This window comes from Lycorma delicatula, chromosome 7, assembly GCF_047948215.1.
Source record: "Lycorma delicatula isolate Av1 chromosome 7, ASM4794821v1, whole genome shotgun sequence".
NCBI classification, from domain to species: domain Eukaryota; kingdom Metazoa; phylum Arthropoda; class Insecta; order Hemiptera; family Fulgoridae; genus Lycorma; species Lycorma delicatula.
In genome coordinates, this window is record NC_134461.1 from 5,511,071 (window position 1) to 5,527,601 (window position 16,531).

The 16,531-nt window shown below is 31.6% G+C and overlaps 1 protein-coding gene across 1 annotated transcript in view; it reads right to left on the reverse strand.

Annotated features, from left to right (window-relative positions):
- Positions 1-4,645: 4,645 nt before the first annotated feature.
- Positions 4,646-16,531, reverse strand: part of LOC142328429 (uncharacterized) — a 61,977-nt gene continuing 50,091 nt past the window's right edge. Inside the window, exons 8-9 of the mRNA XM_075372165.1 lie at positions 10,062-10,183; positions 4,646-5,131 (exon numbers count right to left, since the gene is read on the reverse strand). Coding sequence (XP_075228280.1) covers positions 4,796-5,131; positions 10,062-10,183 — 458 coding nt within the window. The 3' untranslated portion in view covers positions 4,646-4,795. The remainder of the gene's footprint in view (positions 5,132-10,061; positions 10,184-16,531) is intronic.

Genomic DNA, 16,531 nt, shown 5'->3' on the forward strand with positions numbered 1-16,531 from the left:
CGAAATATTAATGTGTAGAGAATACTTTTCTGAACATTTTGTTTATTTTACGGTTAAAATAGGCTTAAGGAGCGATAGATATGAATAGTTTTACTTCCTTGTACGAAGTAAAGGAAGTATTGTCATCGCGAAAAATTTCGGTTTTCTGATTTCAACGGAAATATCAATTTTTACTAGTTTCGGCGTGACTTCTGTCGCATGTATGTATCTCGCATAACCCAAAAACGATTAGCCGTAGGATGTTGAAATTTTGGATTTAGGACTGTTGTAACATCTAGTTGTACACCTCCCCTTTTGATTGCGATCGACTGAACCGACGGTGTCCAAAAAAATTTGGATTTTGGTATTTTTTTAACCGCAGTAATAAGCACTCATTAAGAGCTTTTCAACGATATAGCATAAGTAGAACTTATTTTCGACGGTTCCAGAGTTATAGCCAAACGAAATTTTAATTATAAAATATTTGGATCTACAACGGGAAGGCACATCGATTCGAAAGCCTTTTTTTTTATTAAATATATTGAATTAACCCGCGATTGTAAAAAGGTTTTACAATAAATTATTCAATAACAAAAAAATCAGATGTTATTAGTGAAAAAAAAATTTTTTGTACTTTTAAAAATGCGTATATGTAATTTAATAGGCGTTATTACATATATGTATATGTAACAGAGTCGGTGAATCATCTGATTATTCAATATTAATTGAAAATTACAGTTTAGAATCGATTATTTTTTGATTTTCTACTTTAATTTTATCTACATTAAAGTTAACTACAGAGTAACTGAAAAATAAAGCCTCACAAGAACAACATATACGATGAGGCATATGCCCGATCTTTAATAAATTGCAAAAAATTCTTATCTTTTATTTCATTATGGCCTCTATACTCATCATCCTCTCTTAATCTTGTTATTGTTTCCTTGATCTTAACGTTTTGTTTCTCTTTATATTTATCGTCTTCTCGTAATCTTTTTATTGTTTCTTTGGTTTTAACATTTTAACAAAAAGGAAAAATGCGTATATGTAATTCAATAGTCCTACAAGTAAGTCGTGTAGTGTCCACATCGATTTTTTAGTAAAAACATAATGTTTAACGCTAGTTAACATTAATTAACGCTATGTGTCGGCTTAGGGATGCCTCGTTCGTTTACTCTTGTTTGTTCGTGTTATTCGCCAGTCCAGCTGCTGCTCTATTGGCGCAGAGCAGAAGGCGTGATTCGCCGGCCGAATGCGGGCCAACGACCCTCTCCCGCCAAATAAAGAATCTTTTTTAACCGTTATATTAACCAATAATCCCTTTCTTTTATTAATAAACAATAATACAAAAATAAATAATATGTAAACTAATTGAGTCGTGTGCAACCGCTCTGCGCCAATAGAAACTAAAATAAAAATGCGAGCGCATACGACAAACAAACAAACCCGCCCACCGTAGTTTTTTTTTTATAGTGAATTGTATATAGAAAATTTCACGAACGGGTAGGTATACTACTCCGGGAGTTATGAAACTAATCGTTCCGGAATTAGTCCGGAGCAAACAAAACTCGACTAGATTTTTGAGGAAACTTATATCATTGAATGAAATTCACTGCTATTTAAACAATTTATGACGTATTTGAATGCGACTTTTTAACGATCTAAAAGTAAACAATACCATTTGTACACATTATTAGAACTTCAGTCGGTACAACAAACCTAGCTATCTAGCCGTAATTTGGTACTAACAAAAAATCAAAATTAATATAAATTATTACAATAAAGAATCATTTGTTAATTTTACAGTGGTTTTTAACTTTTTTTTTTCAAATAGATTTATTTAATTTATATAAATTAAATAAATCCTACAAAAAAAATATCTGACCGAATTCAAATAATTTGTAAGAAATGCAAAAAAAAAAGGAAAGGGCAATGACAAAAAGCTGCTGCAGAGCATGACCAAAGGCTCTTCACAATACGAATTAATATTTTACCTTCCAGGAGTTTTTCCAATTAATTTTTTTAAATGTGTGAACACAGTTTGCGCTACAATGATAAAAAAAAGAAATATATCTTCAAATATGCATAATTTTCTGCTAAAAAAAATTCCACCTACATTTCTTCAAGTAGAAAAACTTACAAGAACATCAGAGAAACCTCCAATGATTGCAATCGGTCCCTTGGGTGAAGAGTAAGGTTTTTAAGAATAATAAGAGTAAAAAACCTAATTAAGAACCCGCGCTTTTTCAAATGGCTTATTAAAATGAACCGATTTACTGCTTTTCTCTCATGTCTAATGTAGATCGCTGCTCTTCTATTTTTCTGCTGGATGTTAATTGTTTAACCTAAATTATAAATCTGATGTCCTCAGTTCTTTGTTTTATATATCTAATTCTTCACATTACGCTAGTCTTTCGCTCTACCAAAAGAATCGTATCTTTGTCTTATACAATCTACGATCTAACCCGTTTTTTTACAAGATTCCACCAGAAATGTTTTCACGAATCGCGAGTAATTTTTTACACTATCTCTTAAAAACACACAAGCTCCTCACAGAAACAGTCCGCTTTCCTAGTGGTTTTAAATTCTCTTCACTTCACATTTTACTAACCCCTCTAACACTAAATTTCACTTTCTAATCTGCGTTTGATTTCATCCGTACTTTATCATGTTGTTCTATAATAGCACAATTTTCTGACCTTTGATATTTAATTTCTAATTACGGTTTTTTTTTCTTAATCATCTACGTTAAATAAAGTAAAAGATTAGAAAAAAAAAATATATATATATATATATATTCATTATATACATACACTATATGTAAATAACAGCTATGTGAAGTAAACACAATGAATAAATAAAATAATAATTCTTTTCTTTTTGTCGATGATTAATTCACTACATAAACTCGTAGCTTGTGCGTGGGAATATGAATCGGAAATTTTGTAGCGTATGAAAAATATTCCAATACATAAAAAAGTACAGATTACAAGTTTTTTGTTCGATAAACATTATTATAAATACTTGTACTACTGTTTATTTGTAGACCGTTACTGTTTTATAGTCGATTAATAATTATTTCTTTTTGTTATTTTTTTATATTTTCTTTTCGGCACCGTCCAGTGAAGATGATCGTTTAATAACTAAAGTGGCCTTCTATATTTAGATTTTAAGTAAAAAAATTATGTAAGCGGTTGTAACTCTGCTTTCCGATTCATTTCAACAATCGTTCGGCGTAACTTTTTATTTGCATTTTCATATCCCAGCGCCATCGACAATCTGAAGTCATTTATGTATTTTAAATCTGGTTTCCGCTTTACGGCATTTCATATTTTAGACAGGGCAGCACACATCCGCAATAAGTATTTAATTAAAGAACAGGGAGTAATACTATTACTATCTGAGGTATAATGAAAATTGAATGCGCCGCTATATTCTGAAATAAAGAGCAGAGTACAAATGAGCAAATGAATCGGAAAAAGGAGATATGAAATTAATCGCGTAAAATTGTTATAAGGCTAATTAAATTAAGATTCTGATGTATAAAAAGCAGATAATCATAGAGATGCAGGTGAAAAAGACAGTCACGGGGGAAGACAGATTACGAACAATGAGGGAGACAAACATTTAATATGTATTACAAGAACAACCAGGACGGGTTTGGATGTGCGGAATAAATGACCGAGGAGTATTTTGGAAACGATAGAGGAATAAAGAAAAAGAAGAAGGCCCGAGTAAATTATATTGTAAAGATAAAACAGCGGAAGGCCTAAGAGAGATGGACTAACCAGAACAGAGAGGAATGGCAGGGATGAATAAAAGATGGGAATGCAAAAACTCTATACCACGGGTGTGTTCTTTGTCTAATGCAATTTAAGCGCTTTATTGTGGCATTTTAAAGAACCACAGTACGATTTTATTATGTAGCAAATAAAATCACCCTAACTTTACAAGACGCTCAACTCTTCTACATAATAACTGAATCTTTAAAATCAAACGAATCTAAAACATAATTATTTTATTCTTACTCTGAGTACTACTGTAAAGCAATAATAGTAATAGTAATAGCGTTAATAAGTAGCTAGTAACAACCCCTGATGGGCTTTATTGAAGGTTGTTTTTAGATTCTCTAAACCTGATATCGCATCACAGTCACCGGTTTGGCCTCTGTCAGGATGCCACCGATGCAAATATCTCGACACGCATTTTCATCAGTGTATTTACATAGCCTTCTATCGCTTTCACACAGCTTTTTCTAATCACGACCGTCTGCTGTAACTTACAACCCTCAGCTATCAAATTAAGATTCACAGAAGCTCGATCCCCACGCCTTCTTCTGACACTGATGGTTTCACACAAAAACTCTTCCTATATTTAACTTCAACTGGACTATGCGCTCAGATCATTGCCGGATTGAGTTCTATTATACGACTAGTGACACAAGTGCATTTGACATAGGGCCACACGAATTGCATACCGCAATCGCAGCATGAGATCGAGCATTACATTTGTTGATAGCCGTCTTAGCTACTTTCATCGTTTGTCAAAGTCCACCTTTAAACTTCATGGGGTTGTAGGTCCTGGAAATAATCATTAGTAGAATAAAAATTTAATCTTTTTATTAAAGGAAACAAAACATAACATTATCAAATTGATGTTTCATAAAATTATGCGTCTGTAACTTCACGTTTTGCTACTGAATAAATATACAACATTAAATTAATCTGAAAATACAACGTATTTATATATTACAATGTAATTTAAATTAATAAAATAAAACCGATATAAAAGAAATTTTAAATATACATTATTTTATTTACGGAGGATTTACAATAGAAAATGTCTGAATGCATTCCAAAAACCATTTTAACGGTAATGTTTTTATATGTTTCATGTTGTATTTTAACTGCGGTTCATTATAACCGGTAACATATAATATAATGTGAGAACATATTCCCATCGATCCAGTCACATCGGCGTGAAACATGACCGTCATTTCATCTGGTGGAATCGATTCTGCATCCGGTTCTCTGTTGAGGAGAACCGCACTGGATTCTTTCACCAATTCACTTATGATTGTCTTTGTAAATTTTTCTGATTTTGGCCAATAACTAGATACGTAAACATTTAAACCGTCAAACAATTTAGGCAGCTGTAAAAAAAAAATATATAGAAATAAACACCTGTAAGTCATAACCACAGAAATAAACATTCAAAAAATGACTAATTACATAAAAACAAAGCTAGACATTAGTTAATAAAATAAAATTTTCATTAACAACCGTCAGAAAAAGTAAATTAACTTTTCCAAAACCTATATGGATAAATTAAAATTAATGTTAATAATAACGCATATTTAAAAATGGTATGTTTTAATATTAAACCTGACTTATCAGGAAATCAATTAATTTACTTTCCGTTGGCATTCGTGGATTTACTATTAACAATTTTGATTAATAATACTCAATAAAAAGAAAGTAAACAACTAAAATTTTATAAACACACACAGTCAAATCTCTATATAACGAAATTGAGAATCCCGGGAAAACATTTGTTAACTATAGGTTTTTTCATTACATCGAGGTTCATTATGTTAAACGTTTTTATTTTTTTAAAGAATTCTATTTGTTACATCCAAATACTGTAGATAAATGTCTCGATTAGATAAATTAATAAAAGTGTGCACGATAATTTTAGTGCTCTGCATTAATTCGGAGTTGTAGCAGGTTTCAGGAAATTCCGCTACTGTAATGTGTAGGCAGACAGTAACTACAGAACACGTGTTTAAATCTTTTGTTAGTATTTTGTTGTTAATAAATTATAAGAAAATCTTGGAATTCTTTGCTTTACCAGTTCAATAAAAATAACCTGCCATTCTTGACTGTCGTCAAGAATACTTTGTGTTTTATGTACAAATACAATTTAGATACGAAAATCAAAAGAATAACTACCTTAAACTCACGGAGATGTCCAAAATACAAAATTTAGTGTCATTATTTTTAAAAGCATTTTGTAAAAATTACTGTATGTTACCGCATACTGTATTATATTAATATGCAGTACGTCACCATTTTGTTAAATAGAGGTATGAATATGTTAAACAGTGGTAAATTTATATGTTGTTTTATTTAAATGTCACCAGTGCAGTAAAAAAGTTTGTAAAATTGAGATTCGACAGTATATGCAAAAACTGTCTGCAAGATGGGAGTCACGTTAGCTCACACTTGATCATAAATGTGAACAAGTAAACATTTCTTAGCATGAACTGGGGCTGTTTCAATATAACCGAGAAGAAATTTGCACTATTTTGTAACAGCCGATGAAACTTGATTGTCTTTTGGAATGCACGTGGCATTATCTCATTATTGAATTTCTAGAGAAGAGTAGAACAATGATCGGTCAATATTGTATGTCTGCTGGATCGTCCAAATGAGGAAACAAAGAAAAAATGACCGCATTTGATGAATAAGATTCTTATTCACAAAGCCGATGCACCAACTCACTCTTCTGCAATTATGACATCGAAATTGTTCAAATTATGCCACACAATTTTTCTGCATCCCCTACTTGCCGGATTTAGCACCTCTGGACTATTATTTAGTATTTAAGATGAAGAAAAGGCTTGCAGGAAGGATACTTATACAAAATTATGACTTTATGAAACATCTGCTTATTTTGAAGACTTGGATAAATCATACTACAACGATGGAATCAAAAATATTTTTCCCAAAAGAAATATCTTGCCTTCTTTATTTTTGCATGGACTTATCACCCATTTATTATAAATATAATGCCATTTATTGAAAATGAGTCGGTTTTTTAATATATTTACAAAATAATCTATTTCAGATATGGCATGGTCCAGGAGGTTAAAAGAATTGTTATCCTCATATGCTTTGTAATAAATTGTAAATTGAGTAAAATTTTTTTTTAATATGAGGCATGTATGACTGACTTATATTTCCTTTGCTCAAAATTTTATCATCAGGATAATAATGCCTTTGTATTCCGTCTGCATGTTTCTCATTTTTGTTACATGCGAGTGTTTTAAAAATATTGTAAAGATATTTCTGTCAGGAGACTAGAAAGGGTGAACCCACCGGTAGACTTGGTTGATTATAGTGTTTGTAATCATAGGTAAAGCAATTTTGTTTCTTACAATTTGCGTTAAGGTTCTGATTTCAGTTCTGAAGATGCGATGTTTTTACTAACTCATAGTTTGTTGATGGATTCTTGCACAGCTACATCAGTTTAGAAATCAAAGATTACTAGTGTGGAATCGTGTGTAATAAAGCATCCTCAATTTTGTCAGTATGTTGTAAACTTTACACGTGAATCATTTTCAGACATTAAATGTAATCTAATGGGTCTGTCCTATCTAGCTTGTGTGTGGTGACTTAAGTGTAATCGATGATGGGAGTTTTCATATTAAGTGCTTTTAATGAGGTGAAACGAAGTGTGTATTTTTATTTGATAAAAAATTTGTATTATCACTAGTCAGCAAGAAATTTTTTTTCATGTATCTGGAATTGTACACAGTGATTTTAACTAATTTTAGGGTGCTGAATTCAAAACTGTTATCAGAATTTGCATAACATGTCACATTTTTTTTAGATATACTTTTTATTTACCAATAAATGCATAATCACTGTGAAATCAATATTTAAAAAACATTATTATTAACGTGTATTTATGTAAAATTTGTTTAAATCAACTAAATTTTGTTATTTATTCAGACAGATAAATTGAAATACATTAATACAATTTTAAAATATCAAATTCTAAATCATTGAAAATGTCTTTAAAATAACATTTTATAAAAGTTCAAATAACTGGAATCGTCTTACCTTTAATTTTTTTTAAATGCTGACAAAACTTTTTCATTTGTATGATGTTTAATCAGTTTCTCTAAAAAAAAATCAATAATAGTCACCCATCATTCCAGAATTCCATCTTCCTTGCACTCCACGGTCAGAATAACCTGATGGTATTTCCTTCCTCATCACTGACAGAATTCAAATCTTCAGGAAAAAAGTTTAGGTGGCAGTGTAGGAAATGAATTTTAAATGACACCTTACATCCTAAACATTTGTAGTTTTCTAACAGCTTATTAACCAAAAAAATATATAATTTTCATCTTTTTTTTTTTGCCTAAAAATCACCAACAATGTCTTTGAAGGACTTCCATGTAGCTAGTTAAAATTTGCTAAATTTATCGTTAAAATTCGAGTGCTTAAGCAGTTTCTTGATTTGCAGATCAATAAATATATTCTCTTTGAGCTTACAATAACTTAATCTTAAATGATTAAATCCTGGACGATCTTTGTCTAATGCCATTAAAAAATTTTTTATGAGTCTGAATTTTATGATTTTTTATAAGCAGTGACAGCATGATTTTACCATTATCAATTAATGGTAAATGCTTTACATTTTTTCACCAGCCATAAAGTTCTGTTGCAATGACCAGTGCTTTACTTGGTAATGACTTTTTGTATCATAACAATCCCAAAAACAAAGAAAACAATATTTCGTAAACTCACCTTGTAAACTAAGAAGTAATGCAACAACTTTCAGATCGCTACAAACTTGCCACATATGCTCTTTGTATTTTATCGCTTCTAATATTAATGCCATAGTTTCAAACGTTTCTTTCATGTCAGCTGCTTGAGCTAATGGAATGGATGATGCTAACTTTAGAAGAGTCAATAAAAAAACGCCATTCTTCAGGAAAATGCTGAATTCCGAGCTCTTTCATCAGACCATCGACATCAATACAAACGCACAATGAATTTTTCATAGTAAAATAAGTCGAAAGTTTTATTTCACGTTCTAAACGTAGTAACTTTCTTTTCGCAAAAAGATTCCACTGTTGCAGTCTAGACCCCAGAAGTTGTTGCTTTCATAACTTTAAATCGTGAACTAAATTGTTAATTTAATGTTGTTGAAATAAATGAGATTTCTCATCGGATACAAGAAGACATTCTTCAAACATCCTCTACATCGTTTGCTTTATTTTCAGACCGATCTTCTAGCAATATCACATTAGATGGTGGTACAGGTAGAGGTAACTCTCTATGCGGTAATGACTTCACAGCTGAGGATACATCTGCATAATTTATGAACTTTTTATTTTTGAATGAAAATCCAAATATATCTGTCATACAAACATAGCAGCTGTGAAGCGGTCCTTAACCAAACTATCAGTACAGTAAATGGCACAACTCTCATTTCTCCTTCAACCATTCATTTAGTTAACGAGGACAATATGCAAATAAAATGAGGCACTCAGATTTTATCTTGATCCTATAATGAAAATAAATTTATAAGCCGTTTTTATCGATTCAGAAATGGTCTTTCTTTGAGATTTAGGCATAAATTTACTGTACAGATAACAAAAATTGTCTGGATAATTTGAACATCCATGAAAATTTGCAGATGCCATGTTGTAGCAAATAAAGATGAGAAAAATCACTTTTGTATTATAGGGAATTGATGAAAATATTGCAAAACACTAAAACTGTGAAACACAACGCAGTACAGATAAGTGAAGAACCTGAAAAAGATTTTAATCTCTGTGATTGGCAACAACAGATGTCTGAATGATATCATACAGACATGTTTGTACGTGTCTACTTCTCATGATACAGTGTATAAATTTATTTATTTATTAAGCATGTATGCATACTGTTTAAAAGTAAAAATACAGAAATATTCTTAATTGTAACAGGTATTTGATCAAAATGAGTTTATTATAAAAATTTATGATTTACATAAAACCTTTACGTGGTAACACAATTTCAATAGCATTTGAAATCAGTACCAAAATTATAATGAGAAAAGTTGTGTAACATGTTAGATACAAATTTTGTGTTGACTTGTACTATTAATCATAGCTGTCTTTTTTTTTAAACAATCTGGTTTTAACATTTTCCTTATTAACTATTTTAATTTTCTCATCTAAATCCATATAGTTCGACTTTTAATAATCTCTTATAATATTCTTATTCAAAATTCATTTGTTATACAGAGATGTTAAGAGTTACAGAGAATATAAAAGGAAAAAATAAAACATAATACTTTACCAGTTTGTTTGCACAATAACGACTTTTAAAAGGAGCATTACTGTTTGGAAACTCGTCAGTCCCTTTTATTTCCCATTCATCAGGTTTCAACAAATTATTTTCATTAAAACACCTTTCAACCCCTTAAAAAAAGAATAAAAAATCATTAAAAGCCTGATATTTAGACTATGTACATTAACTAACCATCAGACAAATAAGCAGATTAAAGCTCTCTTGAGGGTGGTTTTGTAGGAGTAAGGGAGGTAGCATATTCAGAAGTTATAAGTATGTAACGATATATGCTATTAGAGTGGATTGGAAAACGATGTGTTTTTAATAATGATATTAGGTGAATAACTTAAAACAAAACAGTTACAAACCACAGTTGGAAGGTGCAACATTTTGAATGAAATTAAAATATAAATTAAATTTTGTATTTATATTAGCAAAAGTTTACATATTTTTACAAAATTTATTCGAAATGAGCAACCTGTGCAGAGTTTTTGTGCTCTGGTGATCAGATTAATAATCACCCAACATAAAACGTTGTGATCATTGCTGTCAATTTATTGTAGAATGTTCACCTTCAGTTCATCGATAGTGTGGGGAATCGATTCATAAACTCTACCTTTGAATAGCTCCAAAGAAAAGAATCACAACTAAAAAAAACTTTAGAACACAGAGGACACCACCTGCCGCTGATAGTTTATTCTTTGTAAAAGCTGCATGAATGTATATTAGGGATTGTTTGATGTGAGACATGTTACTCCATTTTGTTGGAAGCGTACTCTTTTTCATGATCTGTTATCCAAACTAGGATCTTTTGAAAATTGTACGGTACAAAAAATAACAATCTGTAGTTTGTAGAAACAGTCTAGTCAGAAAATACTGGCTTCACTATAAGATTACCAGAAACAGCAGGCCGTATAACTACTACTTGTTGTGAAGTGACTGTTCAAACATCTGGTGATGACTTTTAATCATCCATCTGGTGTTATATGAATTAAGATGTCCAGATAAATAAAACCGTTGCTTATCTGACTTGAAATATAACATCTGGTCTATTTATCATCGAAAATGTTTTTGAGAAGCTGCAAAAAAACAGTAAATACTTCACAATAATTAAGATAATTAGGTTTGTGTATTCCCTCAAATTATTATACGATATGATTTCAAATTTAAATCAAGACTTACGACAAGATGTGTATTTTACACTTCTTTATTATATTTAAGTATGAATTTATTCAGATCAGCATCCTCTGGTGTCCTAATGGAAGGTCACCTTTGTTTTGCATTTGAAACTGACCCTGATGAATACCTTTTTAACCGAATCAGTAACACTATTCTCTGCTGGGATACTGGCATTCAGAAATTTTCCTTGAATATGTGACGCATTTCTTGAAAAGATCCAGTACACACAAATTTCTATTATAGTAACCCTTTCCTTGATTGACAAAGGCATTTTAGAAAAACAACTGCACAGAATGAAACTATACTGTACTGAAACATGAACAGTCTACTACTCATAATTATAAGATGAAAGTAGTAACATACACAACCGATTGCGGTACTAGTAATAGCAGTATTAAAGTCGACACTCAGTATGTAACTGCAGTTCGAACTAGCTGAGTATGGTTTTAAGTTGCTCATCTGGTATTTGAAATGCCTGTAAATAATTATGAAGTAGCTTACGCTAAAGGAGTACAACAGAACGTGGTGAAATTTTTTAATGTGACTTCAATAGATACGATCAGACGATTTTTTTTATTGTTATAAAACACCAAGATTCCAATCTCAAAAAGCATATGGTACAATAAAGTATCAAGATCACAGGATGATTAGCTGAATTTCTAATTATTATTTATTTTTATTTATTCTATTTTATCTGAATAAAAAAAAACTGACTGAAAATAAAAGATGCACGAAGTGAATAATCTGGTCTAAGAAGAGAAGTAACGCAAAAGTGCTGCTTATCCCTAATGTTTTTTTAATATCTGTGTTGAAGAAATGTTGAAAGAATGATCAAGAAAAAGATGAGAGGGTCCGCAGAGGAAGGAAAATAAATTACATAAGGTTTACAAATAACATGATGTTTTAGGACATACGCAATATTCAACATTAGAAAACACAGACAGAAAATTGATATGAAAATAAATCATCAAGAAAACAAAAGCAATGAGGATAGAAGACAATAAGTAAATAAACATCTACACAAATGAAAAAGAATTGAACAAGTTCAATCTCCTAGATGATTAACAGTATATTATAGAAGATTGCAACAGTGAGAATGAAATAAAGATAAAAGGCAACGGTTAAGGAAGTACTTAACAAAAAGAAACATTAAGAAGGAGAGATGAACTTCAAAAACCATCTGGTGATAATTGGAATGAACTTCTGTTTAGAAGCGAGACATTGATGCTATGAAAAGGAATAAGAAGGAACAAAGGCGTTTGAAATCTGGGCATGAAGAAAATGGAACAAATTAAATCGAGACAAAATTAAAGGCAAATAAGTAATGAGGATAGAGAACTAAGACAGCAGTTTCATCACAATAATGTAGAGTAGGATATTTAACTGACTAGGACATACAAGAGAAGAAGGGTTGATTAAAAAAGTGCTAGAAAGATAATTAGAACAAATTAAAAATCATAAAGGTATAGGACCCATCAGGAACTAAAAAGTTTAGCTGGAAATATTAAACAAGCAAACGATGCAATCTGACCCCATCATAGAAGAAACACAATAATTTATAACACAATAACTGTGTGAACATTACTTGTGAAAGTAATTTTCATCTAACCTGAAGTCCTACGGAACAAAATGGGCAGGGAACTTGGAATGCACTGCACTCCAAACCGATGTAGGATATGTTCATGTACATGGTTTTGGTATAATCATCTAGAACACATATTACTCATATGAATTGATAAACATACTAAGCCGTATTTTGCAAACACGGTTTGTTGTTTGTATTTTATTACGTTTGGTTTGTTTTCTTTTATTCTTGTTAGGCTAAATAAAGAATACAAGTTATTAGTTGTTGCAATCCATAATTTCAGTTACTAAAGCGGGTAAGATTTTTAATTCTTATCTAGATCGTGTAAAATTAAAGTTTCTGAAATATAAAGCTAAATATAATCACATCATCCCAAATCTAATTTACACTCTTACTTTCAATGTAGATCCTTTGTAAGCTCAGTCACTGATCGCAGTAATTCTGCCACAAATAGTAGATGGAATCCTGAAAGTCTTTCGGGCCTTATTTTGAAAGCAGCCACATTTACTAAATTACTATTATAATAATAATAGTAAAAAAATAAGTTTTACTTATTTTCACTGCTTCGGAAGCCAAAATAAGGTGGTACCCTGCAAAATTTGATTGAGTGGGTCCACGTCAATGTTATGTTGGTGCCATATGAATTCGCATAAATAGGAATCTAGTACAGATCTCAATGTGCCAAATTCCTTGTGATTTTATCTTTTTGCTACAGTCTGTAAACTCTCCACTATGTTTATTTGCACCTCCAGTAACTGGATCTTGAAACTTACTCGTGATTCAGTTTGATGTATAAAATTTTATCCTTGTAGATAGGTACAACATCATAATTCCACCAACAATCAGAAACTTTGCTTGTCCCAAGTGTAATACATTCTGTGATATACTCCTTTAAAATACTTAGAAACAAGTCTTTCATTCAATTGTGGACCGCACATATGAAACTTTCTATTGTTTCTCTGCAAATTCCCGCAAAACCCGCTGCTGGGGGTAAACTGTCTCCACATTGTATTTCGCCTTGAAAAAAAAAAAGAATCATCTATTTCTACATTCAAACTATTACTGCTTATTATTACTTGGTTACAGAATAATATGTCTGTACACAATTCCCTTACAGAATTTAACCAGTTGGTTGCAGTTGTAGTACTAATACCAAATTCTTCAGCTGGATTGGAGGCACATTCTGCTCATTAAATGAGCAGAACTTGCGATAACTCCCTTTGCACAATGTCATTTATCTTCTCTATCACTTAATGAAAGAGACATTTCATGACCATCTTTGCAAAACCTAGGATTGCAGTGAGGGTGCCAGCACCCTCACCACTAAATTTAACTATTACACCACTAATTTAACTAAATTTACTATTACCTCTTGATCAAGTCAAGAAAACCCATGTTGAATGAAAATAATGAAAACTGATAACAGCAAATGCGCGTATTTTCACACAACTGAAATAATTGACTATAACTACGATAACAAAAGACAAGTTAAAATATAATAACTACAATGACAAACATTAGCAATTTAATTTTTTTTTTTTTTTTTGTCTTCAGTCATTTGACAGGTTTGATGCAGCTCTCCAAGATTCCCTATCTAGTGCTAGTCGTTTCATTTCAGTATGCCCTCTACATCCTACATCCCCAACAATTTGTTTTACATACTCCAAACGTGGCCTGCCTACACAATTTTTCCCTTCTACCTGTCCTTCCAATATTAAAGCGACTATTCCAGGATGCCTTAGTATGTGGCCTATAAGTCTGTTTCTTCTTTTAACTATATTTTTCCAAATGCTACTTTCTTCATCTATTTGCCGCAATACCTCTTCATTTGTCACTTTATCCACCCATCTGATTTTTAACATTCTCCTATAGCACCACATTTCAAAAGCTTCTAATCTTTTCTTCTCAGATACTCCGATTGTCCAAGTTTCACTTCCATATAAAGCGACACTCCAAACATACACTTTCAAAAATCTTTTCCTGACATTTAAATTCATTTTTGATGTAAACAAATTATATTTCTTACTGAAGGCTCGTTTAGCTTGTGCTATTCGGCATTTTATATCGCTCCTGCTTCGTCCATCTTTAGTAATTTTACTTCCCAAATAACAAAATTCTTCTACCTCCATAATCTTTTCTCCTCCTATTTTCACATTCAGTGGTCCATCATTGTTATTTCTACTACATTTCATTACTTTTGTTTTGTTCTTGTTTATTTTCATGCAATAGTTTTTGCGTAGGACTTCATCTATGCCGTTCATTGTTTCTTCTAAATCCTTTTTACTCTCGGCTAGAATTACTATATCATCAGCAAATCGTAGCATCTTTATCTTTTCACCTTGTACTGTTACTCCGAATCTAAATTGTTCTTTAACATCATTAACTGCTAGTTCCATGTAAAGATTAAAAAGTAATGGCGATAGGGAACATCCTTGTCGGACTCCCTTTCTTATTAGGGCTTCTTTCTTATGTTCTTCAATTGTTATTGTTGCTGTTTGGTTCCTGTACATGTTAGCAATTGTTCTTCTATCTCTGTATTTGAACCCTAATTTTTTTAAAATGCTGAACATTTTATTCCAGTCTACGTTATCGAAAGCCTTTTCTAGGTCTATAAACGCCAAGTATGTTGGTTTGTTTTTCTTTAATCTTCCTTCTACTATTAATCTGAGGCCTAAAATTGCTTCCCTTGTCCCTATACTTTTCCTGAAACCAAATTGGTCTTCTCCTAACACTTCTTCCACTCTCCTCTCAATTCTTCTGTATAAAATTCTAGTTAAGATTTTTGATGCATGACTAGTTAAACTAATTGTTCTGTATTCTTCACATTTATCTGCCCCTGCTTTCTTTGGTATCATAACTATAACACTTTTTTTGAAGTCTGATGGAAATTCCCCATTTTCATAAATATTACACACCAGTTTGTATAATCTATCAATCGCTTCCTCACCTGCACTGCGCAGTAATTCTACAGGTATTCCGTCTATTCCAGGAGCCTTTCTGCCATTTAAATCTTTTAATGCTCTCTTAAATTCAGATCTCAGTATTGTTTCTCCCATTTCATCCTCCTCAACTTCCTCTTCTTCCTCTATAACACCATTTTCTAATTCACTTCCTCCATATAACTCTTCAATATATTCCACCCATCTATCGACTTTACCTTTCGTATTATATATTGGTGTACCATCTTTGTTTAACACATTATTACATTTTAATTTATGTACCCCAAAATTTTCCTTAACTTTCCTGTATGCTCCGTCTATTTTACCAATGTTCATTTCTCTTTCCACTTCTGAACACTTTTCTTTAATCCACTCTTCTTTCGCCAGTTTGCACTTCCTGTTTATAGCATTTCTTAATTGCCGATAGTTCCTTTTACTTTCTTCATCACTAGCATTCTTATATTTTCTACGTTCATCCATCAGCTGCAATATATCGTCTGAAACCCAAGGTTTTCTACCAGTTCTCTTTATTCCGCCTAAGTTTGCTTCTGCTGATTTAAGAATTTCCTTTTTAACATTCTCCCATTCTTCTTCTACATTTTCTACCTTATCTTTTTTACTCAGACCTCTTGCGATGTCCTCCTCAAAAATCTTCTTTACCTCCTCTTCCTCAAGCTTCTCTAAATTCCACCGATTCATCTGACACCTTTTCTTCAGGTTTTTAAACCCCAATCTACATTTCATTATCACCAAATTATGGTCGCTATCAATGTCTG